We start from the raw sequence: 27,878 nt of genomic DNA, 5'->3' as shown, positions 1-27,878 counted from the left end.
ACTACATTGTAAGGGGGCATGTATGGTTGTCACTACATTGTAAGGGGGCATGTATGGTGGTCACTACATTGTAAGGGGGCATGTATGGTGGTCACTACATTGTAAGGGGGCATGTATGGTGGTCACTACATTGTAAGGGGGGCATGTATGGTGGTCACTACATTGTAAGGGGGGCATGTATGGTGATCACTACATTGTAAGGGGGGCATGTATGGTGGTCACTACATTGTAAGGGGCATGTATGGTGGTCACTACATTGTAAGGGGCATGTATGCTGGTCACTACATTGTAAGGGGCATGTATGCTGGTCACTACATTGTAAGGGGCATGTATGCTGGTCACTACATTGTAAGGGGGCATGTATGCTGGTCACTACATTGTAAGGGGGCATGTATGCTGGTCACTACATTGTAAGGGGGCATGTATGCTGGTCACTACATTGTAAGGGGGCATGTATGGTGGTCACTACATTGTAAGGGGGCATGTATGCTGGTCACTACATTGTAAGGGGGCATGTATGCTGGTCACTACATTGTAAGGGGGCATGTATGCTGGTCACTACATTGTAAGGGGCATGTATGCTGGTCACTACATTGTAAGGGGCATGTATGCTGGTCACTACATTGTAAGGGGCATGTATGCTGGTCACTACATTGTAAGGGGGCATGTATGCTGGTCACTACATTGTAAGGGGCATGTATGCTGGTCACTACATTGTAAGGGGCATGTATGCTGGTCACTACATTGTAAGGGGCATGTATGCTGGTCACTACATTGTAAGGGGGCATGTATGGTTGTCACTACATTGTAAGGGGGCATGTATGGTGGTCACTACATCTTAAGGGGGCATGTATGGTGGTCACTACATTGTAAGGGGGCATGTATGGTGGTCACTACATTGTAAGGGGGCATGTATGGTGGTCACTACATTGTAAGGGGCATGTATGGTGGTCACTACATTGTAAGGGGGCATGTATGGTGGTCACTACATTGTAAGGGGGCATGTATGGTGGTCACTACATTGTAAGGGGGCATGTATGGTGGTCACTACATTGTAGGGGGCATGTATGGTGGTCACTACATTGTGGGGGGCATGTATGGTGGTCACTACATTGTGGGGGGCATGTATGGGGGTCACTACATTGTAAGGGGCATGTATGCTGGTCACTGCATTGAAAGGGGGCATGTACGCTGGTCGCTACATTGAAAGGGGGCATGTACACTGGTCACTGTTTTGAAGGGGAGTGACAGATTGACAGCTGACTGCACGATCCTGTATATATAGCATTAAGGTAAGAAACAATATATGCAGTGTTATATTTGTTTTAAATGTCGCAATGGTTTTGCGGCCCCCAGTTTTTTTTTTCCTTCGGAAACGGGTCCAAGTGACTTTTTTTGTCTTAAAGGTTGCAGACCCCTGACCTAGACATAAACTGGTGTGAACTGTTGTCCATTCCTGCTGTGAGGTGATGCAACATTTTATAGATTTTCTCTCTGTGTGTCACATGGAGGTGCAGCTTTTTGCACCAGCAATGAATGGGTCCAAGCTAACCGCTGTATTTACCTAAATGTTAGTTATGGGACAGTGTCTTGGGCAGCTGGTTTAGGGGGATGGTACCAGTTCTTAAAATATAAAAAATGTGGTATATTTTTTTTCCTCTTGTGGTCATCTCTGAACATTTGTGACCACATTCAGTCAGAGAAGTGTAGGTAAAAGGTGCTGCACCTGTAGATGTACCTTGGAATGCTTTTGTACCACCTGGGCGGCCTGGCGAGAACACACCACAGCTATGGTTTGTGTCTCATCCAGCCTTGATGTAGCCTTGTTGAAACTAGCAGACCCCAACTTTGGGTTACCTTCCTCATTGTTCACTGAATCCATTCTTTGCTCAATAGTACATGCCAGTGTGAGTGGTCTCGTAGATGTTAAGGTATATAATGAGTCTGATATCCCCCCCCCCCCCGCTACTTCATCTCCCTCATCCCTATCCCCCATTCCTCATTACTCCTCCCCCTCTTTTATTTTTCTTTTCTCTCTCTTTTTCCCTTTTCCTACATTTAAGTTTCCTTGGCTATTCAATATGTAAGCTGCACCCAAGGGATATTAGGTGCCTGGGAGCCTAGGGTGTTTATACGCTGAGTGGCGTGGTGTTGGCACTCTAGTGTTGATCCTGGGGCTGGGTGGACCGTGCAGGATGTGCCAGGGCAAACCCCCCCTATTGACTGAGTGGCCTATTGACTGGTTCCCTGACCTTATTAGAACCTATTCTAACCCCTTTACCCTGCAGGGGGGGCATCTGGTCCATAGGGTTGCCCTAGATGCTGGCATTGTTTCAGAGCTCATCCTGCTGGGGTTCTGACCAATGATCCTATTGAGTAAGTTGAGCTAACGACTCTTGTAGTCTGCCTTGAAACATGTTCTTATTTGTGGAATACACTGTCTATACTTGTCATCCTGATTGCTATTCTGTTGTGTTTTTATTTTTATTTTTTTATTTTTAAACTCAAATATAGATTATATTAAAAAAAAAGTGCTGCAGGGGATGTTGAGAGCTGTTGGGAGGCTCTTCATAGTGCAGAAAACCTAAAATTATCTCTTTTTTCTTATGTTTGTAGTCTTTAAAGTTGGATAGTAGTCTTGAATATAAAACAGACCACTTGCTTGTTTAAATAATGTATTTTAGCAGCAATAACTTCTAAAAATAATCACATGACAGAAGGAATGGAACTTGCACAAAATGGGTTCACAATTTAGGTGTGCCTAGGGCGGCATAATATATAAATATGGTCTTCTGGCACATGAATAAAACGTCCCCCCAGGTTAAATTTGTGTTTGGTGTCTAGCTCCTTCGCAGTTAGGGACTGCTGTAGAAAAACTGTACAGTAGTGCCCATATCGGTGAAGTGTCATATGACTTTACAATCAATCTCCTGTGCCTACCCACAGCCGGACTATCTTCATACCACTGGATCTTTCTAACCAAGCAATCAGGCTCACAGGAGGACGCTCTTTTATTTGCCACTGAGAATTCAATGAAATAACTCCTCTAAGAACTATTTCCATGTACAGTAAAACCTTGGATTGCGAGCATAATTCGTTCCGGAAGCATCCTTGTAATCCAAAGCACTCTTATATCAAAGCGAATTTCCCCATAAGAAATAATGGAAACTCAGATGATTCGTTTCACAACTATTTATTCATAAATCCTTCAATTTATAGTCCATATAAAAAGATTATAGCATTGCGATAGGTGGTGTAACCATAAAATGTCCATCCACAAATAGCCGCTTCCACAAGGGGATTGGAAGCAAAATCCAGCAGGAGCTACAGGGTATCAAAGAGAAGAGAGGCGCCTCTAAGTGTAGCAATATGGTTCCATTTAATGAAGGTACAACATTTAGCAACTCACATGGTTGATGAATAAAACAGGCACATCTAAGTATGCAGGCATTCGGGGTAAAGCTGTCCACATAGACCATCTTCTGCACTGCCGGCTGCCAGTCTGTAATACTGACCGGGAAGACCACCCTGCAGTAAAGCGATCTGAAAGCGAGGGGTAGCATGGAAGGGATGACGTAGATGACGGTGCGGAGGATGGTCCTATGTGGACAGCTTTACCCCTGATGCCTGCATACTTAGATGTGCCTGTTCCCATCATCAGCCATGTGAGTTGCTAAATGTTGTACCTTCATTAAATTTAACCATAGTGCTACATTTAGAGGCGCCTCTCTTCTTTTTTATACTCAGCTGTGACTTGAGGCTACTTGTATATCAAGACATTGCTTGTATATCAAGTCAAAATTTATTTGAAATTTTTGCTTGTCTTGCAAAGCGCTCTTAAACCAAGTTACTCTCAAACCAAGGTTTTACTGTATAGTTATAACTTACAGCATAGGCATAACCCAGCAACCTTTGCAGCAAAGAAAAGGATTAAGGCCCTATTTAAAACGGAGAGCAAAAACATCGATTTGCAGAACGCTGCAGGTAATATTCCACACTGCGCCTGAATTTTATAATTCATTCATGAAATGCAGGATGTACTGTGGAGCCTATGGTGTCCTTTTGGAGTGTTCCCCTAATACCAACGCAGACAACATTCGGTGATAGGAGCAGGGTCTGGTCTCATGACCTGTCAAAGTCGTTATTGGTTTCCTCCTCCTCCTGGCACATTTAGTTTTTCCCATACAGTAAAATGAATTGGGCTTTTAATGTCCTGAAGCAAGAAAAATGAAAATCACATTTGTAAAACACAATGCTACACTTTTAAAATGTGTCAGGAGACTTTTTTTTTTTTTGATAAGCAGCGGTAATGTCATACCACTGCTTTATAAATGAGCTCCTTGGCCCAGTGTACAAACTGATAAATGTTTATTTTCAGAACTAATTATTTTTGATTCATTGTTTATGAGAATTTTTTATGTTTTTTTAACATAGTTTGCCACATTTATAAGGTGAAGTATTTGTGAGTTTGGTGTGTTTTAGGTGGTAAAAACAACTGTTTCTCTACTGAATTAGTAGAGTACAATAGGGTTGGAGGCTGGTTTGTCTGTAAAGGTTCTCATTTATCCAGGTTTGGTATAGAGAGTAGTAATTAAATTGGCCATACATGGATGGATCAAACTCAGTCGATTCAACAAGAACTGGCCGTATTTAAACCTATGGACGGGCACTGTGGTTGTACAGAAGTCAATCTACCGATCGACCTCTGTACTACTGTTCCTGTCGGATTTTCCATACTAAATCAGCATTGTAGGCTATAAACTGCAGCGTTAATCAGTGTATTCTGACGATGGCCAAATCTTCCCGTTGTTATAATGCAATAGTTTAGAGAGAGGATTCCTCCATCTACTTCGAATGTGTGCATGGAGGAATCGGGTCAGTTTTTTTTTTTTTAGAATCAAGTCAGTTTTTATTCTTCAACCTGCTTCAACCTCATGCACGGGCTGCCTTAGTGAAATTCATCTTGACTTGTTCTGTAATGTTTCATAGCTTCTCCAAACCATGTCTTCAGTTTCTATGAGTGTCAGGAGGATACCCCAGCATTTACAGTATCTCACAAAAGTGAGTACACCCCTCACCTTTTTGTAAATATTTTAATATATCTTTTCATGTGACAACACTGAAGAAATGGCACTTTGCTACAATGTAAAGTAGTGAGTGTACAGCTTGTACAACAGTGTAAATTTGGTGTCCCCTCAAAATAACTCAATACACAGCCATTAACATGTAAACCGCTGGCAACAAGTGTGAGTACACCCCTAAGTTAAAATGTCCAAACTGGGCCCAATTAGCCATTTTCCCTCCCCAGTGTCATGTGACTTGTTAGTGTTACACAGTTACAGGTGTGAATGGGGAGCAGGTGTGTTAAATTTGGTGTTATCGCTCCCACTCTCTTATGCTGGTCACTGGAAGATCAACATGGCACCTCATGGCAAAGAACTCTCTGAGGATCTGAAAAAAAGAATTGTTGCTCTACATAAAGATGGCCTAGGCTATAAGAAGATTGCCAAGACCCTGAAACTAAGCTGTAGCACGGTGGCCAAGACCATACAGTGGTTTAACAGGACAGGTTTCATGGTCGTCCAAAGAAGTTGAGTGCACGTGCTCAGCGTCAAATCCAGAGGTTGTCTTTGTGAAATAGACGTATGAGTGCTGCCAGCATTGCTGCAGAGGTTGAAAGGGTGGGGGAGGGGGGGGGGTCCGACCTGTCAGTGCTTAGACCATATGCCACACACTGCATCAAATTTGTCTGCATGGCTGTCGTCCCTGAAAGAAGCCTCGTCTAACCACATCTGGAACGGAAGATTTTCCCCCTTAATGACCAGGCCATTTTTTGTGATTCGGCACTGCGTTACTTTAATGGACAATTGCGCAGTCGTGCGGCGCTCTACCAAAACACATAGCCAATACTGTCTAAACCGCTGGCAACAAAAGTGGGTACACCCCTAAGTGAAAATGTCCAAATTGAGCCCAAAGTGTCAATATTTTGTGTGGCCGCCATTATTTTCCAGCACTGCCCTAACCCTCCTGGGAATGGAGTTCACCAGAGCTTCACAGGTTGCTACTGGCAGGGGCGGACTAACAACTCCTGGAGCCCCCGGGCAATAGGAAATCATTGGGCCCCGTCCCCTTTGTCAACACTCAAGCCACACCCACACAAAGCCCCACCTACATATGCATAGAGGGGACATATAAATATCTAACACAGCATAGCCTGCATGGAAGGTCCCAGCTTCTTTCCATAGAATCCGCTGGGCACTTCCAGGTTAAGAGGTGGCTGCCGTATGGCAGCCATATTTATAAAGCAACCAGAGGTGTTTTGTGAAAGCAGTGGGCCTGTTTGTGAGATCATAATTTGAGTGGGAGAGAGGGGGGGGGGGCAGAGAGGGAGGTGAGAGACAGAGAGGAGGGATGTAGGGGGGTGAGACAAAAATGAGGGGTGAGAGAAAAAGGAGGGGTGAGAGACAGAGGGGAGGATGAGAGAGAGAGGGGGTGTGGGAGACAGAGGGGAGGATGAGAGTCAGAGTAGAGTGAGAGGTCAGAGGCGGGGGGGTTGAGAGAGGGAGGGGGATGTGTGGGAGAGGGGGGTGAGAGAGGGAGGGGGAGTAAGAGAGAGAGAGGGGTGGGGTGGTGGGAGAGGGAGGGGACTACCTTTTGAGTGTGCCACTGTGATTGCTGTCACTTATAAAACACAGAAGTCGGGTTTCTGTGTTTTATAAGTGGCTATAGTGAGCAACAATGCAAGGGGCCAGCGCTGAAGGTTCCGGTTAAAAAAAAAAAAAACTTAATTAGTGCATTAAATAACTTGAAGCTGCCAGCTGGCCCGGGGCCCCTACATCAGTGTCCCTGGGTCCAGCCACTGCCTCCTCAGCTCCTCTCACCGGCAGTCCCCTGCTCTCTGTGACACATGTGCAGCCTCTCATGGGACCCCCTACTGACCCTGGGCCCTCAGACCATGGCCGAAGTGCGCAACCGGTTAGTCCGCCCCTGGCTACTGGAATCCTCTTCCACTCCTCCATGATGACATCACAGAGCTGGTGGATGTTAGAGACCTTTCGCTCCTTCACCTTCAGACAAGGGACACTCCTTTAAGGACAATGAGATGCACATTTTGGGGAGGACAACTCATTTGCAAGAGACGTGAATTAGGTCATCTACTTAAAACTGGAAGAATTGTCCCTGAACATGGTGTGGGGGGTGTCCGCACCATGGGGTTAATTACTATTGGCAAATAGGTTGTTCAATTTGCAAAGAAATTTTCCCTTAGCTTAGTAAATGTGATGAAAATTCACTTTACAGCGAATATCACGTGCAAGGAAATAAAAAGAGGATGGAAGTTAGTGCTTCACCGCATTCAATAGGCTTAGGAAAATTGTGATTGTTCCCTAGCAAAGTGAACAGCCTATTTGCTTTTAGTCAACTAACCCCATCTTTCTTTCACATATAATGTAGTTTACATCTCTTGGTGATTTGAGAGCAATGCATACCTTAAGCCATGTAAATCAAACAATTAACATTTATGCAGACTACTTGACACTAAGTTGTGGATTTATTACAGGCAAATAGATTGTGCACTTTGCAAGTGCAGTTGCACTTATTTTCCCCAGAGCTTAGTAAATGTGGAAAAGGTTCACTTTGTAAAAAATACTCAATCAGGTGCAAGTGAAATAAAAAAAAACATATTTGCTTGTACATGATTGGATTATAAAAATCAACAGAGCTTTACCACATTTACTAAGCTCTGGACAAAATGAGTGTACCTGCACTTTCAAAGTGCAGTCTTTTTGCCTTTAGTAAATCCACCCATATGAATGGGTTTATTTAACTAGAACAGGGTGGTTCCACATCTTTCACACCTCTCATCCTGTTCTTGGACAGTCAACATCTACACATTTCATGGTGATTGGATTAAGGAGTTTGTTACCTGTGTGTATATAAATTTTGGGTTATCTTCCTGACAGACATTGGAACTGAAGAAGTGACTTGGGGAAGCTACATAACGTCTTCAATATTGCAAGTCATGTTAATTGTGCTTTCCCACTACTAGCTTGGAGGCTAGTTGTGGGGAAGAACATTTGCAATTCTGGTACTCCAAAGCCTGTTGTGACACTGTATAATTATTCATTTTTAAATGTTTAAAATGTATTTTATTTTTTACTTTTATTGCACTGCAGTCACATTCATTTTTATCTTATTTTTGACTGAAATTTTGTGTTAACTGTTCTCATAATATTACAGGCTATAATTGGTTAATGAAGGCTACAAAGCCCTTCCTTTATAGACAGTGTGCATACCATTTATTACAAATTTGACAGTTGTTTTCTTACATTTGTAGAGACCTTGCACAGGATTGGACAAATACAACCACAATGAGTTACTTCCCTCCATTCTCTCTAGGTAAGAGTCTGTGAAACATATTAACATAGTGTATTTTACTTTCAATGCAAATGCGTTACCTGGTGATGAGAGATTATGGAAACCTATTTTGCATATCCTATTCCTCCAAAACTGTTACTGGGTCTAAACGTGAAGAGGGGGGGGGGGGACGAGGGTACCTGGTTTTGACAGGCACCCACTTCCGCCCAGATCATCTAGTCAATCTGACTGGAAGTTCTCTCCCCCTCCATAGTCATCTGGGACACGTCACAGGTTCCAGAAGACTGCGTGACCAGTCACAATGCGCAGCGCGGCTCGAGCCTGCGCAGTGGGCACCCGGCTGAGAAACCGCAAGCTGTCACAGCCAGATGCCCACAGTTGAAATTCTAGCTGTGCCAGGGGGAGAGAACTGAGGGAAGGGATGGCTCAGGGGACCACATCGCTGGATCCTGGGACAGGTAGGTATTTGTTTATTAAAAGTCAACAGCTACAGATTTTTGTAGCTGCTGACTTTTAAAGCGAAGTTCTAGCTGAACTTTTATTTAGTTAGGGCTCATGCATTTACACTAAGTTATCCTGTAAACTGTTCCTGTTTTATTTTTGTGCAGCATGTCTCACTTACTTCATTCTTCTCCTAAACAGCACAGCCATCTGCAGTCTTGGCATCTGAAGCTGCACTGTTCTTCTTCCGGGATTCCGTGCATGCTGGTTAACCAGCATGCACCTCCCGTTTTTTTTTTTCAAATATTTTATTGGTTCATAAAATATAAAGTTACAAACTTACAATCAGCCAAAGTTGGCAAAAGAAACAGTACAGAATTGCATAGAACAAACATCATTAATAACCAAAGGGAACTGGGACAACTCCACCCTGCGAAGCGCATCTAGTCAAACAGGGATCTGAAGTGGAAAGAAACGGGTGGTGAAAGTAGAAGTAAAGGAACTAGACACAAAAGGGGAAGCGAACCATCAGGAGATCAAAGCTGACAAGTCGGGCAGGTCCGTGTCGAGGCCCATAGCCTGGGTGATCAAAACCCAGGGACGGGAGACAGGGGAGTCGTCCGGGAGGGGGAATGACGAAAAAGCCACTAAGTCGTGCAGAGAAGGGGGGAGCTAGTTGTCCGGGCCCAGCTTCGGAGGACGAGGAGGGGAAGGGAGATGGGGAGGGGGGGCAGGAGGGAGGGAGGAGTGGAGGAAGATTAGACAGGGGAAGGGGGGGAAGAGAGGGAGGGAGAGAAAATAAAAAAAAGGACCTCCCGTTTTTGCGCATGCACAGTGCGTAGCAGTGAGCCCCACAGCTTGCTTCGAGCCAGCGATGCCCACTGACTCCTGGGATTGATGACACTCATCTCCCAGGAGCAAATGCAAAGCAGGAAGTGACGTAGGCAGCCGCGGCACAATAAGGAGGAAGTGAATAGATTTTTCAGCAAAAATAAGGTAAAGTAACTGAGAAGAAAAAAAAAAAAAAAATAGCCAAATCATTTTTAGCATGTAAAAAAGCTATGTATGATGGGAAGTGTAAAATGTGGCCGGAACTCAGCTTTAATAAACACAAAAATGACTGGAGCTCCTCTTTAATGATGGTTCAGCATTTTATTGACAGAGTTCTGGTCTTCCTGTTGCAACACACAGGGCCTCTCTATCCTACTGCATCTAGAAACTATTGTCCTTTTCATGCACGAAGAAGGTCTTCAAATCTTGTACAGGAGTTTACAATAAAGAGATATAGGATTTCCTGAAAAATCAGAAATTCCCCCATAATGGTTTCAGAAGTTGGGTATAAATGGGTATACATTTCTTTTGTGGAGGCCAGTGGTTTATGTAATCAACTGGTATCCAACCAAGACTGAACTAATAATTATTGGTTGAAAGGCCCTTTAACTTTCATTAAATATATTCAAAGTCTGTGTTTATTTTCAGGCCAAGCCTCACATTTGGATACAGAAGATTTAGAAGCTGAGATGACACAGTGGTAATGTTAACAGGGGAATGCTGGGTACTTTAGGGCTAGCATACTGGTAACATGGTATTGGGTATCATGAGTAGTTTCACTGCAACTAAGAAAGGGAAATTAACACTGACTTTGTAAACTACAGTAAGAGAGAGTATTGGCTTTGATTGGGTTTTTAAAATAGATGTAAACTGTAAATGAATAACATTTATTTTGCTAAAGCACTCTGTATTATACAAAAATGAAATGTCTTTATCGTTTATTGAAGGACACAGGAATGTAGTAATTCCTACTCATTTAGGTTATATTGACACCTTCAGGAGATTTGGACACGTGCAACCAAGAAGCGTTTAAACCAATCCCTGTCAATGTTTTTTGGTGGTGTCCTAGGAGGTTGGACACCTTTTGGTCAGCTGTGCTGAGAAAAGCTCTAACTATTATTTTGCCTTTTTTACATTTTTTTTTCATAATTTATGGTGCTCCGCTAATATTTTTTCTTCAATACCTTGATTAAAGATTTTGAGAAATGCTGCTTGAGCTGATTTCTACACAGCAGTTTTCCAGGTCAGAGTAACCTCAGCAAAAGCTTTGGAGGCTATACCTCAGATCCCTAGATTGAAGATAGCAGGGTTAGCCTGGAATGTGACTTTCATGCAATGGGTGCATTCTAGGTTCCTATGGCTCTGCATTGTGGTACTTTTCAGAGCTCTATGTACTGTTAGCCACAGAGAACTCTCCAGATTCAGAGCCATGGTACAGTCTCTGGTGTGACCCAATCTCTGAGTGCTCAAACACAGATTAAAGTTGGACGGGCTGAAACACTGGGGGCTACCATTGGGCATCATTGTAAAATTCTTGCCACTGCCATCTTACCACAGTTAAGGCTGAGGGAGCTAAGCACTGATGTGATCCTCAAGGTAGAGTGTTATTTGTCAGGTACGTTCTTAATTTTACGAACTTTCCCTCTTCCTAAACTTAAGGGTTAAGGGTGTTCCACTTAGGCCTCTAGCTGTTAATTGGTTATCCCTCTTGTTCAGACATATTGTACCTTATTTATCCAACCTCCCTTTCCCTGAAGCCAAGGATTAAAGTGGAAATAAAGGCTGAAGACTTTTTATCATCATGCATTCTATGCATGAAGGTAAAAATCATTCAGTGTGTAGCGACCCTCCTCAGCCCCACCCCCCCAATACTTAACCGAGCCAGATCTCGATCAAGCAATGCGCACAAGAGCCATTTGGCTCCTGCTGCTGTCAATCACAGTCGGTGAGGAGGAAGCAGGGCGCAGAGGATATAACATGCTCTCTGGGTTTTTTTGGGCACAGAAAGCAGGGCTCGGAAAGCGAGCAGGCATTAGTACCCCCATAGCAAGCAGCTTGCTATTGGGGCACTCGTGGGGGGGGGGGGGGCTAGAGCGTTGGCAGGGGATACAAGAAGAGGAGGATCAAAGCTACTCTGTGCAAAACCATTGCACAGAGCCGGTAAGTATGAAATGTATTTTAGTTACAAAAATAAATAGCCTTTACAAACACTTAAAGATGTTTCACCTTATCTTTTGGATGTTACCCTTCTGGTCTTTTGGCTTGAACATACCTTGTCTGTGCAATTTTTCTTTCTTTACAGTCCAGGATTAGTGTCACATTCTATACATGGTAAAGGCTGAGCTGACGAAAGGGCTATACTTACACCTACTTCCTAATAGCCCCTGAAGTTGGTGACAGGGTGTTGCAGGTCAGGGAGTGGCTAGGGTGCCTGCTGTAGGTCCTGGCATGGTGAGTGGTCAGACTACAGTTTGGATGCTGCAGATGCTTGTGCAGAATGGTGGCACACAGGTGGAGCACAGGAGCTTCCAAGTGCAGACAGCAAAGCTTACGTCAAGATGAGCTAGAGTCAGCAACACCCGTGTAGGAGTGGTACCAAATAAGACGCCAGGGTAAGGGTCAGAAGCCAGCTGACACTTTCACCTAGCAGCAAGAGGGTCGCTGGTTCGAATCCCAACCACGACACTACCTGCCTGGAGTTTGCATGTTCTCCCTGTGCCTGCGTGGGTTTCCTCCGGGTACTCCGGTTTCCTCCCAATCTCCAAAGACATGCTGGTAGGTTAATTGGATCCTGTATAAAAATTGGCCCTACTGTGTATGTATGTGAGTTAGGGACCTTAGATTGTAAGCTCCTTGAGGGCAGGGACTGATGTGAATGTGCAATGTATATGTAAAGCGTTGCGTAAATTGACATATAAGTACCTTCAATAAATAAATAAATAAATATCAGTTGAGCAGCAGAAGCACTAAAACAGAGGTCAGAAGACAAAGATAGGACACAAACCAACATCAACAACAGGAGATCAGGATAAAGCTGGGTTAAATACAAGGCTGCAGATTTTCCGCAGCCTCGTTGCATCCACTTACTGTCTACATGCACTCCAGCGATGATTGCATGGCATTTCACAGGGCAGGTTTCCTGGTGGTGACAATAGTGAACCATGCCTGTGTAATGTTGAAATTGTGACAATGAAGGAAAATTACTGCTAACCTGAAAAAGAAGTGACAGAACAAACACTTTTGTGCCTTGGTCACCAGGTTTTATGTCAATGAGTGATGCATATTTAAAAACATTTACATCCACATTAAGCACTATAAAACAGATTACAGGTTGGTTTATGGAAAATACATAGTGGCATTTCCAGAACACAGCTGGGTTTTTGTCTTGGAATCCCATAGAACAGGCCTATTAAACTGGTGCTCGTGGGGCCTCATGCAGCCCTCCTAATTTGGCTATACATGTAGCAAATGTTAGCCGGTTCCTGATGTACCAGATGAAATTCAAACCGCTGGTGGCCCTGTCAGCACCCTCCTGCCTGAAATCCTTCAAATGTGAAAAGTGATGGAGCTGGGTAGAAAACTGTTGGCCACATACCACCTTCATCCAATCAGGTGCAGGCGCTGTTTTAACTATTCTTTTTAGCATTATTGTGGGAATTAATAGATTTTTCTTATTCAGCCCACTGGGTTGGGGCCAGCTTTAGCCCTTCAATGCAAACCTTGCTCAGTTAAGGAGGAATTTTGGCCAGCTACTAAAATCAAAGGCATATTTTCCTGCTTATAAAATGTGCAGGCCAGCAGTCCATCACATTTTTTCTTGTATTATTATTAAGGTTAGGCGTTGTTTTAATATTCTAATCTCTTACTAGACAAAAACAGCATCCTATTATGAAGCTGACCTAATGCATTTAGCTTTCAGTTTAAGAGACTTCAACATGTCTGCAATATAAAATATTAAATATTAATATTTAGCTTCCTATAGCCTAAACCAGCAGCAAACATAGATGATTAAGTTGCTGATACATATTTAATAAATAATACACATCTAGTTTTCTGTGTAGGATTTTGTAGATATAGTATAGAATTACAAATGTATAAAAATAATAGTGTATAACTTACTTAATCATTATTTCAGTTTTAGTGATTCTTAAAAAAGTCCTCTACCCAAAACTACCTATATGTTGTATCAGAGCTTCAGAAGTACACAGTTTTCAATAAAAGTAGTTTGGAAGGTAATACTTAAAGTGGAGTTACACCCATTTTTAATAAATTGGATTACATAGATGTATGTAATCCCCTTTAAAACGACTTTTACCAATGGAAAGTTTTTTTTTGCTAGTAAATACCTTAATTTCTGCTTTATTTATCCTCTTCTCACTTCCGGGTCCGGTCAGCGATTATGTCATTCGGCAATTCGCAGTGTGTCCTGGGATTTATCTCAGGCCATGAAATCTCGCATTATTACACAGGAGATGAGCTGCACTGCATGCCCTTCCCCGCCTCCTCTCAGTGAGCTCAGTGAGGATATAATGCTTTCAGTCCTCGCTCACTGAGAGGAGGCGGGGCGGAGGCGGGGCAGAAAACAGCCTCAATACATTCAGTACAGCTCACTGAGAGGAGGCGGGGCAGAGCACGCAGTACAGCTCATATCCTGTGTAATAATGCGAGATTTCATGGCCTGAGATACATCCCAGCACGCACTGCGAATCGCCGAATGACGTAATCGTCGACCGGACCCCGAAGTGAGAAGAGGATAAATAAAGCAGAAATGAAGGTATTTACTAGCAAAAAAAAAGAAAAAAAAAAAACTTTCTATTGGTAAAAGTCGTTTTAAAGGGGATTACATACATCTAAAGTCACTAAAATGGGTGGAACTCCACTTTAAAGTGTAACTCCAGCCAACCTTTTTGGTAGTTTTGGACATAGTTGGTAAAATTTAGAACCTCTGTCGGATTTGGATTACTGTCTGAGGTTTTGTTGAAATTTCCCCTTAATTCCTGTTCCAATGAAAAAGTTGACCAGGACAGGAAGTGAGGAACAATTTTAAAGGAAAATACAGCAATAAAATGCTAACAGCTGTTCTAACCGTACCCGCTCCATCCTCAAATAAGAAACATTTTGGCTGGCGAAACATTTTAGTCTTACAGAGGTAATTATGTTTTTTATATTTCCCCTTACCTATTATTTTTTTGGCTCAAATTCTTTAACCACTTTACCACCGGAGGATTTTCCTGCTAAAAGACCAAGGGTTATTTTGCGATTTTTTACTGCGTGACTTTAACGGACAATCGCGCGGTTGTGCGACGCTGTACCTAAACGAATTTCACGTCCTTTTTTTCCCACAAACAGAGCTTTCTTTTGGTGGTATTTGATCACCTGTGCGATTTTTTGATCACGCGCTATAAACAAAAAAAGAGCGTAATTTTTGCAAAAACAACAATATTTTTCACTTTTTTTTATATGAAATTCCCCCAAAAAAAAATGTAAAAATCAAAATTTTTTAAAATTTTCGGCCAATTTGTTTTACGCTACCTATGTTTGGTAAAAAAAATCGCAAAAAGCGTATTTTGATTGGTTTGCGCAAAAGTTATCGCGTTTACTAACAAAGGGAAAGATTTTTGTCATTTTTGGTGTTTTTTTTTTTAACGAGTAATGGCGGCGATCTGCGATTTTTTTTGCGGTACTGCGACATTGCGGCGGACAGATCGGACCCTTGACTGACATTTTTGACACTTTTGGGGGTACCAGTGACATTACTGCAGTAATCAGTGCTATACATATGCACTGTTACTGCAAAAATGACACTGGCAGGGAAGGGGTTAACAGTATTGGACAGGGAGGGGTTAAGTGTGTCCTAGGGGCGTGATTCTAACTGTGCAGGGACAGGTCTACTAGTGTAAAAACAAAGATCAACAGTTCTACATAGTAGAACTGTTTGATCTTCACTTTTACACAGGGAGAACTGACAGGCGGCTTGTTTACACAAGCCGCTCTGTCTTTCTCCCGCTGCACCGGCGATCGTAGTGTGACCGGCGGACATCGGGTCCGCCAGTCACACTCCCGCACTCCTCCGTGAACGAGCCGAGGCGGTGGCGCGCCTCAGCGGGCGCGCGCCCGCCCGCTATTGGCTCTGGAAGGAGTGACAGGCGAGCGACGTAGACCTACGTCACTCTGCCTGGCCGGGGCCGACTGCCGCAGTAAATATACTGTGCGCAGTCGGCAAGCGGTTAAATCCTTCAGCTGGCAAAGATACAGAGTAGTATATTGGTTCAGAGGAGGGTGGTGGTGTTTTATACTGGGCAGTTACTGAGGTCTAGTATAGACAATCAAGCGATTTAGTTGCTAGCCAACAGCCCGTGAAGAACAGAGCAGGACTCTCATTAGTACGTAGGGGTTAATAGTACTTGTTATACTATTAATAACTCTCAGAATAAATCTAATGTAAACATTCTGTAATTTGACCACTTCATTAGGAGAAATTACTAAGAATGAAATTACCTTCTCTAATTTTGGCCCTACTGTTTTGTCACATTTGTAAACAGCAGCTGGACATCTGCCATCATTATTTGAACAAAATTTGAAATACATTAATTCTCAGATTTTTTTTTGTTTATGATAATGCTTCTAAAATTTTAACAATAGTCATCGCTGTAATTAGCAGAGATGTATAGTAACTAAGTAGAACTACTTCACTACTGTACTTAAGTACCGAAAGGCGGTATCTGTACTTTTCTAGAGTAGAATTTTTTTCTCCTACTTCCACTTTTACTTCACTACATTTTTTCAATGATTTCAATACTTCTACTCCGATATTTTTTTTTTGTGCTGCATAGTTACTCGTTACAATTATAAAAATTACCACTGCCAGAACAGTAAATGGCAGGTTTCATGAAGCTCAAAACATGTGTATTATCAGCGCATATACGAAAATAAATGCTACTGTATGTATAAATAATAGCTGCATTTGAAATAACAAAAAACTATATGATGTTCAAACTTTTGACTTCTTTCTTTAATAGCTACATAACACAGTACTTGTACTTTTACTTTCAGTACTTGAGTAGCAATTTTTTTTTTCAAAACTACTGGTACTTTTACTTTCAGTACTTGAGTAGCAAAATTTTTAAAAAAACTACTTGCAATACTTAAATACAAAAAATGTTGAATACTTTAGTACTTCTACTCAAGTCACTTTTTGATCGAGCACTTCCACTTCTACTCAAGTCACTTTTTGATCGAGCACTTGTACTTTTACTCAAGTATGGGTTTTGAGTACTTTATACAACTCCGGTAATTAGTCTGCACTTGATGAAGCTATGGAGATATGCAGATGGAGGACTTATTATTACCACACAGAAAGATTTTTACTTCTCCTAAAAAGCCTTTTTAAGCGGAATAGTTATTTAAGTTTTGCCCAGTGGAAAGTTGCAATTAGCACTTTTATATTTAAATGTTTGTCAAATCTAAGTAATGCCCTGTCTGTGTTTATTTTTAGCGAATAGTTCTTGTATATGGCCAAATATGTCACGCTTTTCTGTTTGTATAATAACTTGAAATATTCCAAGGTCAACATTGTGTTTTCCTGACCTAGTTCAAATACTGCTAGCTTAATTTAGGCATGGAAAATAGGAATCATAGAATCTTATGTGTATCTTCTGTCAATCATGTTCTTTTCTTTTTTTTAAATAAACTACCATCCAAAATTGCCAGGTTTAATTTTAGGTTGAAGCTATCTTTATATTTATTGGAATAAAGGGTAAGCAATTTTCAACCAATATTTCAGTTGTGAGCAGATTTTAGTGCGATGGGCTTGTCCCTGTTTTTTAGGGACTCTACCAGTGTCTCTTTGGCTGTCCAAACAGCATTAGCACACTGCAACACATACATCAATAAACATCTATTGTTGCGATGAAAACAAAAGTGCAGTTTTTGGTTCTTAGGGCTCTTTCACACGGCCCGCCTCCGTAGGCGGATCCGTGCTGCTCAGCGGGGATCGATCCGCCGATCCCCGCTGAGCCGGCGGATGACAGCTCCGTCTCCGCTTGCAGTGCGGAGAGGGAGGTGTCACAGCTCCCGATGCTCTCTATGGGGGATCGGATGAGAGCGGACTGCCTGTCCACTCTCATCCGATCCGATCCCTGAACGGATGGAAAAATAGGGTTTCCATCTGTCAAGGTTTCACGGACAGGATCGGATACGGATGGCAGCGGGTGTCAGCAGAGTTGTCTCCGCTGACATCCGCTGCCCCATAGAGCTGCATGGAGAATCCGATCAGATCCGCCTAAAAAACTGACATGCGGATCTGATCGGATCGCCCGTGTGAAAGAGCCCTTAGTCCCGGTTCACACTTGTGCGATGCGGGAAAGCTGCGGATTCGCAGCCTGTTCCTGCATCGCAAACGCACATTTGGCAGTTCACACTGCCATATGCGATACGCAGGGGGTGTCAATTAAATGTTAACGACACCCCCCAGTTTGATCGCATATCGCAGTGCGATCTGACAGTTCGCACAGGATCGGATTGCACAAGTGTGAACCACTGTGCGATCCGATCCTGATGCGGCTGGAAAAAAGGGTCCTGTGCGTCTTTTGTGCGGGTGCAGTGCGAATTTCAGCCATACAAAGTGTATGGCTGAATTCGCACCGCACATCCGATCGCATGTAATGAAGAAGCAGTGCACTCCGATATTACAAGCGATCGCCGCACTCGCAAGAATGTGAACCGGCCCTTATACACACACTGAGGACCCTTAGGGTCCTTTCACACGGACGGTACGTATGTCCGTTTTTCCTCCCATCCGTTTGCGGATGAAAAACGGACATAATGTATGTTTATGGGATTGCGGACGTTAGCGGATGACCATCCGCTGACATCTGTTTTGTGTCCATTCCGTTCAGTTCTGTTTTATGAAAAGGAAGAGAACCCTATTTTTCTTCCATTTAAAAAACGGAACGGACGCAAAAACGGATGTCAGCGGATGTCATCCGCTGACGTCCGCAATCCCATAGACATACATTATGTCCGTTTTTCATCCGCAAACGGATGGATGAAAAAGGGACATACGGAACGGACCCTACTGAAGTGTCATCCGTGTTCATTTAAAAAAAAAGTCACTGAGCGGAACAAAAAACGTAGCTGACCATGTGAAAGGACCCTAAAGCTGAATTAAACCCATCGATTTAACTGCTTTCCAAAGGAAAGTAAAAGTTAGAAAGGTTCAATACATTTAAAAAAAAAACAGAGCTAAACTTTGCAAATACTTACTTCTACTCTAATGACGTGACTTCCACGAGGTTCCTCACTGGCGCTTTTTTCTTCTCCCCTGCTTCTTCCGGGTGCTGGGTGTTTACCTGTCCTAAATGGCTGGCTGAGGAATGATGTAATTTGTGCACATGCGCACAGGAGTTTATTCATTCCAGTGCCAAGAATGAGCAGTGAGCAGATTATGAGCAGGCAGGTAAGTTTGTTTCTTTGCAGAAAAGATGTACATACCATGTCTTTTCTGCAATAAACAGCCTGACTGCACACAATTTTTAGTTTCTTAACACTTTTGCATTGCAGGCCTGAAAATTAGTTAAAACCCCAATATATATTTTCTGAAAGGAGAGATCCTGGAGAAAAAAATAGTGGTTGTTTTTATTTTTAATGTCACATGATATTAGACATAATACATATCATCAGTTAGCTGTTAGCCTCTGTAATTGCTGCTTTCATCTGTTAGACCCCCTAATGTCTCCCCTGCTCTACACTGAAGCTAATGGAGCACAGAATGGCTGGAGAAATGGCAGCCGAATTTGGAAGTGACGTAATACACGTCGCTTTCCAGTCCTAGACTCACAGGTGGGCTAGCAGGGCCTAGGAAATATGGTGAGGAGGTTATGCGGGGGAAGGGGGATGGGTTTGCATATACCGGGGGTCTCTGGAAGCAATTGTATGGCATTATTGTTTGCAAACATTCTTGCCTATTACAGATGTGTGTAAAACCCCCTGCTGCTGCCAGCATAAGCTTTGTTAGTAGCAGCAAAGAGGTTAACTTTAGTCCTGCGTACCTGACCTGCTCTGTCAGCCTAGCTAACAGCCCCCCCCTTTTTTTTTAGATTCTTTTAACAGCCTTGAGGGGCATTTGGTGAAATATTTGGGGTCTAAACAGACCACTGATGGCTCACATTTGAGACAGGGAAAGGGAGTGAGGACAGAGTCCCCATTTCCTTTCTCTGCAGGCTCGGTGAATGAATGGGAAGCGCTCTGAGGTCCCCTGTTCATTCACAAACTGAAGCATAGTAAACACAATTTACTATGCTTCAGTTATGAATGAACGCAATGGGTGATTGGTGCCAATCGCACGCTGTGTCAATTCAGGAAATATTTACTGCGTACACCCCCTCTCTATCCTTAAAACATCCTCCTGTGTGCCCTCAGCAGCTGCTGGTGGCAGAGGAGAGGAGGGAAGCTGGTAATGCTGCAGGGGAGGGGGGGGGGGTCACACACGAGAGGGGCCCAGACAGAAGGGGGGTTGGGATGCAGATACCAATCTCCCTGCAGTGCAGCCGAAGAAAAAGAAAGGAGGAGAAGCCTGCAGAGCTGCAAAGGGAGCCACAAGAGTTGGCAATAAGGCAGTACAGCAGCCGCTCCTGCTCAGTAGGTGCCTGGGCCCCCCTTTTGAACTGATGGGGTCTGGTCCCAGTACTGCAGAGCTAGCTGTACTGCCTCATCAGCGGCCCTGAAAGGGATAGTCATGCACAGTGTTAGATATTTATTAGAAATACCACATCTCCCCTACTTAAGAAGAAGCTCTTGCAAATGTTTAGATTTTTTTTTTGTCTGAAAAACTAGATCTTATACTAACATGTAGTGTAAAGTGTAAATATTCTCTATCATATTTTAAATATTATTTCTGCTTTATTCAGGAGGGAAAAGTCAATGGCAGCTCATGAAGCCCAGGCTATATTCATGAGGAGGATACTGCAGGAAATTAAAGCTCTGAGGAAACAGGTGAATGACAGCCATGTTCCATGCTACATTAGCCCAATACATATTTTATATCAGGCTGGTCTCCAGGTCCCTGTGAAAACAAACCCCGTAGACATTATCTTTATGGCCACATTCCACTCATATTCTTGAGTTGGCAACCAGATTGGTAAAGTGTAACTTTATTGATTTTTATTTTTTAATGTATTTATATTTTTAGTCTGCTCATTACAAAGGGAAATGGCTCTCCTAAGTAAATTAGCTAAGGTTCATTAACTATATAGGTATCAGCGCTGCTCCACGATATAAGATAAATTATGAATATATATATATATATATATATATATATATATATATATATATATAAATCAAATAAATAAATCAATGAATAAAGTGCCACGTGCAAATACTTATATTTCAAATATGCTGATTGATGATGAATGCTGTTGCTAACCCCACAGATATATCCTTCTAAATATCAGTGCTACAAAATGTGTAATAAGGTGCTTTACATACACATAACAATAAATAAATAGATAAATAAATCATATGTAAATAAATCACATATGAATAAATAAATTGGTGAATAAAGTGCCAAGTGAAAAAGAGTCCTTATAATTCAAAGTTGATAGATGTGCAGATATATCAAATTAATTTGTTCATCAAAGTGCCAGTGCTTGGAATCTGAATAATAGTGAGTCACTCTGTGCTCCCCTCTTGTGTCCCCATTTACCGGAACAATGGGAAAGACAAGCATCATCTGAAGCCCAGTGGGATGGGCGAAACGCGTAAAGCGGGTAACTAACGGCTGACGTCACTTCAGGTGGTTGGAACGTACGCTGAAGCGGCACTCACCACGAGACCTCAGAAGATGATCTTAACCTTTATCACTTGTAGATTTATTGATTTTACTATTTTAATAACACTTATGATTTTACACTTTGGAGATCTCTCTTTTCATTTCATGAATATACATTGGGAGCCATATGGATAAGGACTCATTGTACGAATATACCTTAACAGCAATCGATTGAGATATACATATCATGTCTTATTAGGAAGAAGCATAAGAGCACAGACCATCTTCTTAATGCTTATATAGCATAATGGTCTTTCCCATTTTTCCGGTGAGTTGGGACACAAAAGGGGAGCACAGAGTGCCTCACTATTATTTGTATTCCAAGCACTGGCACTTTGATGAACAAATTCATTTGATATATCTGCACATCTATCAACTTTGAATTATAAGGACTTTTTTTCACTTGGCACTTTATTCACCAATTTATTTATTCATATGTGATTTATTTATATATGATTTATTTATCTATTTATTTATTGTTATGTGTATGTATAGCACCTTATTACACATTTTGTAGCACTGATATTTAATAGGATATATCTGTGGGGTTAGCAACAGCATTCATCTTCAATCAGCATATTTGAGATATAAGTATTTGCATGTGGCACTTTATTCATTGATTTATTTATTTGATTTATTGAAATATATATTCATACCGTATATACTCGAGTATACGCCGAGTTTTTCAGCATGTTTTTTCATGCTGAAAAAGCCCCCCTCGGCTTATACTCGAATCACTGTCTTTTTAAAAATGGCGCCGCCCGGCGCCGACATGTCACCGCGCATGCGCCGCATGCCCGGGAATAGCCGAACGTGTACAGGCTTTCCCGAGCATCGGTGGCGCACTCGCGGTGACGTATTGGTGCCGGGCGGCGCGATTTTTAAATCGAAGGCGCCTCACCGACAGGTAAATAAGACTCCTCCGCAGCGCCTGCACTTCCTCATGCAGTGCTGCGGGCATGGTACAGGACATTTCCATACCTTTGTCATCAGCAGCAGCCCATCACCAGTTATCAGTCACTTCACTATATATTTATTTATTTATTCTTACATCTTAGCTAAGGTTCATTGCCAGCACATCTCATACAGAGCAGGAGGCTGGCATACTGACAGCAGAGCTTTGCCATTTACACTGAGAGCTTTGCCATAAACTGTCATATTGAAACAGCACTTGATGCAGAAGCCGGGCAACCCCTCCTCCAACTGCACAGTCTAGCACAGTGCCCAAGGCAGATGCCTCTCCTGCCTCTACCCTGCTCTCAGTCTGATTTAATAACCTTTTATTATTGTCCTTTGTGCTGGTACAGAGTCCCAGTCAGGTATGTAGGGTGTAGTCTTTTTACACCAGATCCAAAAACAGTGGAGATTCGGCATGGCTATCAAAGGTAGCCACGAATACTAAAACCATAGCTTTGGGGTCTCTGCCCTGCTCCTATTTAAAGAAACATTGTCACTTTCAGAAGAACAATCAATAGGTTTGCCTTGCAAAGGATTCTATAAGTAAAAATGCATTTAATTGTGTGAAACCTTTTGGTGTTTGGTTTTATAAACAGGATGCCACATGGTATGGTTTTGCACCAGAGCAGATTAGCTACATCATACCTCCCAACTTTCTGAGATGGAAAAAGGGACACCTATTAGCAAAAAAGTATGTAGGGAAAGGGCACACCCCATGCCAGACCCTCATTACAGGGATAAGCAAAGTGATTGTTAACACTTTCGCATACACACTAAAGAGACTAGCCTTAGGTGATACACAGAGACAAAAAAAATCCTCCTACGTAAGTTGTACACGTTTATCTGCAGCCTCTCTCCTTTATACCCATTCAAAGTACAGATTTTACACAGCATATCTGAGTTTCAGAAGGCAGGGGGACAGAATCTGATGTAACACTTGGACAGTATAGAGCAGGAAGCTGAGTGTAATCTGAGACCTGAGTGGAGGGAAAGAAAACACTGCCATCTACACAGTCTCATAGGAAAATATGAACATTTGATGCAGCCAATCCCCTGCTGTGTGGTTGAGGGGGAGGGGATGGGCTGTCTTCCAGGATTCTCTAGTGTCATAGACTATCAAAAGGGACTCATGTAGACACTGGAGACCCTCGAAAAAAAACAGTATTGTGAGTACAGGGGATCATGTCTAGGGGCCTGACCTGAGGGGGGCCACCCCAGTGTAGGACAGTCAGAGGACGGGTGTCAGCAGTTGGAGTGAAAGGGGGTACTAGGAGTGTATTCCAAAGATAATTCATCCTGACACATAATCCTAAATTAATCTAAGCGGCAAGGTGAATCAGCAGCCTGGCTGCATCTTCAGACAGGAGTCCTCATCTATTGTGAATAGTTAAATTTGGAGTATCCCACTATTCCCTTCTTTCATCCTTAATTTTAATAAAATCACAAAAACAATTACATCTCCTAGACTGTTCATTGACTGAGCTAGAGAGTAGAGAGTTAAATCGTGCATGCTGCAGTTGCTAACGGTAACCCAGGAGACCTGAAAGTGTAATATCCAGCTGTCCTCAAGGGGGCAGTGCTACACTTGGTTAAACCCACACATTTTTTTTTTTTACTTCTATTCCCTTATACCAGGTTTTGAAATCTATAAATGCAACAATTTATAAATTGGATGAAAGGTTTAGCATTGTAACACACTTTTCGATTGATTAATAGTGCATTTTTTATGCAGGTAAATACACTCACAGGCCACTTTATTAGGTACACCTGTTCAAATGCCTGGTAGCACAAATTGCTAATTAGCCAATCACATGGCAGCAACTCAATGTATTTAGGCATCTAGATGTGGTGAAGACGACATGCTGAAGTTTAAATCAAGCATTAGAATGGGGAAAAAAGGAGATTTAAGTGACTTTGAGCGTGGCATGGTTGTTGGTGCCAGATGGGCTGGTCTGAGAATTTCAAAAACTGCTGATCTACTGGGATTTTCACGCACAACCATCTACATTTACAGAGAATGGTCCGTAAAAGAGAAAATATGCAGTGAGCTGCAGTTGTGTGGACGAAAATGCCTTGTTGATGTCAGAGGTCAGAGAAGAATGGGCAAACTGGTTCGAGATAATAAAAAGGCAACAGTAACTCAAATAACCACTCATTACAACCAAGGTATGCAGAATACCATCTCTGAACGCACAACACATTGAACCTTGAAGCAGATGGGGTATAGCAGCATAAGATCACACCGGGTGCCATTCCTGTCAGCTAAGAACAGGAAACTGAGGCTACAATTCGCACAGGCTCACCAAAATTGGTCAATAGAAGATTGGAAAAACATTGCCTAGTTTGATGAGTCTCGATTTCAGCTGCAAAATTCAGAATTTGGTGTAAACAACATAAAAGCATGGATCCATCCTCCTTTTATCAACAGTTCAGGCTGGGGGTGTAATGGTGTGGGGGGTATTTTCTTGGCACACTTTGGGCCCCTTAGTACCAATTAAGTATCATTTAAATGCCACGGTATACCTGAGTGTTGTTGCTGACCATGTCGATCCCTTTATGATTACAGTATACCCACCTTCTGATGGCTACTTCCAGCAGTATAATGCACCATGTCACAAGCTCAAATCATCTCAAACTGGTTTCTTGAAAATCACAATGAGTTCACTGTATTCTAATGGCCTCCACAATCTCCATATCTCAATCCAATAGGGCACCTTTGGCATGTGGTAGAACAGGAGATTCCCATCATGGATGTGCAGCCGACAAATCTGCAGCAACTGCATGATGCTATCATGTCAATATGGACCAAAATCTCTCAGGAATGTCTCCAACACCTTGTTGAATCTATGCCAAAAAGAATTAAGGCAGTTCTGAAGGCAAAATGGGGTCCAACCCAGTACTTGCAAGGTGTACCTAATAAAGTGGCCGGTGAATGTACATCATAAAAAAATTAGGGACAAATGAGGAGGATAGAGGGACTTTGCTCCAAAAGAGGGACAGTTCCTCGAAACCAGGGACAATTGGGTGCTATGGCTACATATCTGTTTGAAAACATCTAGTCCCTCGGTAACATCTAGCTAATGTTTGTACTGTGTAGATGTAGGTCTCATTCGGGTCCTAATAACAGAAAAGGAAAATCTGAAACATGTTTAAATTGATAGAGCTTTTTAGCTTCTTTGTAGACATTAAATTGCTCTTAACTTCAAAGATTTATTTATATGAAAAATGAAATATTGCGTTTTCATTAGGTCTTCCTCGAAGTAGTATAGCACATGGCCTTCAAGGGACTCACCACATCTTTACTTGAATATATCAATCATAAGTGCTTATGTTTTTTATTTTTTTGTAAGTAAACTTGAATGAACCTAACAGGCAGTAGTTAATATATTCTGTCATTGTATGGGTTTCTGTTTAGTGAATGTCATTAAAACAATGTCCTCTAGGGGCTAAATTATTATATTCAATTATAAATTACGACCCTCATTTAAAGGTGCAGTAAAATTAATTACAAACATCTTGAACAAAATGACCCTTTGTAATAGAAAGTATAATCATATTATTACCACCTCATGGCCTTTATTTTAGTAAAATGTGTGTTAATCAGCTGTGATACATTTTAGGGTAAGGTTCAAGTGCACATCAGCAGGACTTATAAAGACATTTTCACAAACATCTATGCACATTTCATTTGTAGCTGCAGGTCATGTGCTGTTCCATATTATCAAAACATTTACACTAAGATTTCATCTTCCAGTGTCTTTGAATTTCTGGCTAGAAGTGTGATTTTGTTAGTAAAATAACTTTTTTAATAAGGAAAGCTGAGTGCACGAAAAAAAAAACCTGATTTATCTTTCGTTCACTGACGGACACAGCTCCATGTCTTCTAGACCCTTGGGCTTATGCTGCTTTGTAGGATTAGGCAGAAACAATTTTGGCTACGCCCCTGAGGCATTACCAGGGGGTATACCATCACTTCTTGCTATAGGACTTCAGTTTTTTTCTGCCTAGTCAGAAGTAAGGAATTGGTTCTCTGCTGGGATCTGCGGTCCTGGCATTTTTTCCTTTTTAAATGTATTTTCTCTTCCCTTTTCTTTATTATTTTTATGCCTGTGTGAACTACAATCAACTTGTTCCTGTGTGAACTACAATAAACAGCCGGACTGGTTGATGCAGTGGATATTCTAGATCCTTATGGTCTTCCCAGTCTGGCCTTCGAGTGCGACCCAACTATTAGCTCCGCTCTAGGTTGGGGGCTGGCCAGCGAGTAAAACACCTCACGAGGTCGCATAGCCCTGGTCACGAAAGCAGTCACGAACAGAGTGGCAGCATACCTTGGGCCTCAGCACCCCCATTCCAAGATGGTGTGGTGGACTGCTGGGAGTGGGGCCTGCCTGATGCCAAGGTATGGTGAGTAGTGTCCCCCCTCGTTTCTCTGGGAATTGTTGGGGTGGTCGCGGGCCCTCCCTGGGGATGTTAGGCCCCCCTCTGTGTCCTTCCTCTCCTTACACTTCCCCCCCCCAGCAGGGTTCCCCTGCGCTGATCGCCCTCACCTGCCCCCCCAGTCCCCTTATGGTGGGTAAGGGGGATTTTTAGGTTGGGGGGGCTTCACTAGTGCCGGGCTGGAGGGCAGTGGGTGTGTGTTGCTGACGGCCCCCCTTTGGGGGTGCCTGTACCTTTGGTGCTGCGGGGGGGGCCCCTGGGGGTTCCCCCCTGGTGGATTCTTATTTCCCTGGGTTCCAGTGGGGTCCCGCGTGGCTCCGCCTTTTTGCCGTAGATGGTGTTCACTGGCTTCAGCGTCCATGTTTGTGTAGTCCAGCGGCCATGTTTTGGGTTTCCCACTGTAAATAGTGGCGGCCATTTTCTTATAGTCCGGGGGCCTCTAGTGTCAGTGTTGGAGCTTCCTCTTCCTTTTGATCGCAGTGTGGCAGTCTGTTTGGCGCTCTCCAGCTCTGAACCCTCTGTCTTCTCTTAATTGTTGACTTTGACACACATACACCTACATCCTGGAGAGTGTTCTTGATTTGGCCTACAGTTGTGAAGGGTGTTTTCTTCAACAGGGAAAGAATTCTTCGGTCATCCACCACAGTTGTTTTCCGTGGTCTTCCAGGTCTTTTGGTGTTACTGAGCTCACCGATGTGTTCTTTCTTTTTAAGGATGTTCCAAACAGTTGATTTGGCCACACCTAATGTTTTTGCTATCTCTCTGATGGCTTTGTTTTGTTTTTTCAGCCTAATGATGTCTTGCTTCACTGATAGTGACAGCTCTTTGGATCTCATATTGAGAGTTGACAGCAACAGATTCCAAATGCAAATAGCACACTTGAAATGAACTCTGGACTTTTTATCTGCTCATTGTAAATGGGATAATGAGGGAATAACACACACCTGGCCATGGAACAGCCAGGTGTGTGTTGTCCCATTACTTTTGGTCCCTTAAAAAGTGGGAG

General features: G+C 42.7%; 1 protein-coding gene across 1 annotated transcript in view; it reads left to right on the top strand.

The window, feature by feature from the left end:
* The window catches only part of LOC309565115 (uncharacterized protein), a 554,763-nt gene that overhangs the window by 456,952 nt on the left and 69,933 nt on the right, over positions 1-27,878 (top strand). The window contains exons 7-9 of the mRNA XM_082269892.1: positions 8,336-8,397; positions 10,297-10,348; positions 20,556-20,640. Coding sequence (XP_082126018.1) covers positions 8,336-8,397; positions 10,297-10,348; positions 20,556-20,640 — 199 coding nt within the window. The remainder of the gene's footprint in view (positions 1-8,335; positions 8,398-10,296; positions 10,349-20,555; positions 20,641-27,878) is intronic.

The sequence above is a fragment of the Pelophylax lessonae genome (genome assembly GCF_965119305.1).
Source record: "Pelophylax lessonae genome assembly, chromosome: 10".
In the NCBI taxonomy this organism is placed as follows: Eukaryota; Metazoa; Chordata; class Amphibia; order Anura; family Ranidae; genus Pelophylax; species Pelophylax lessonae.
Note: the sequence above shows the minus strand (reverse complement) of the source record. Positions and strands in the feature narration are given on the sequence as shown.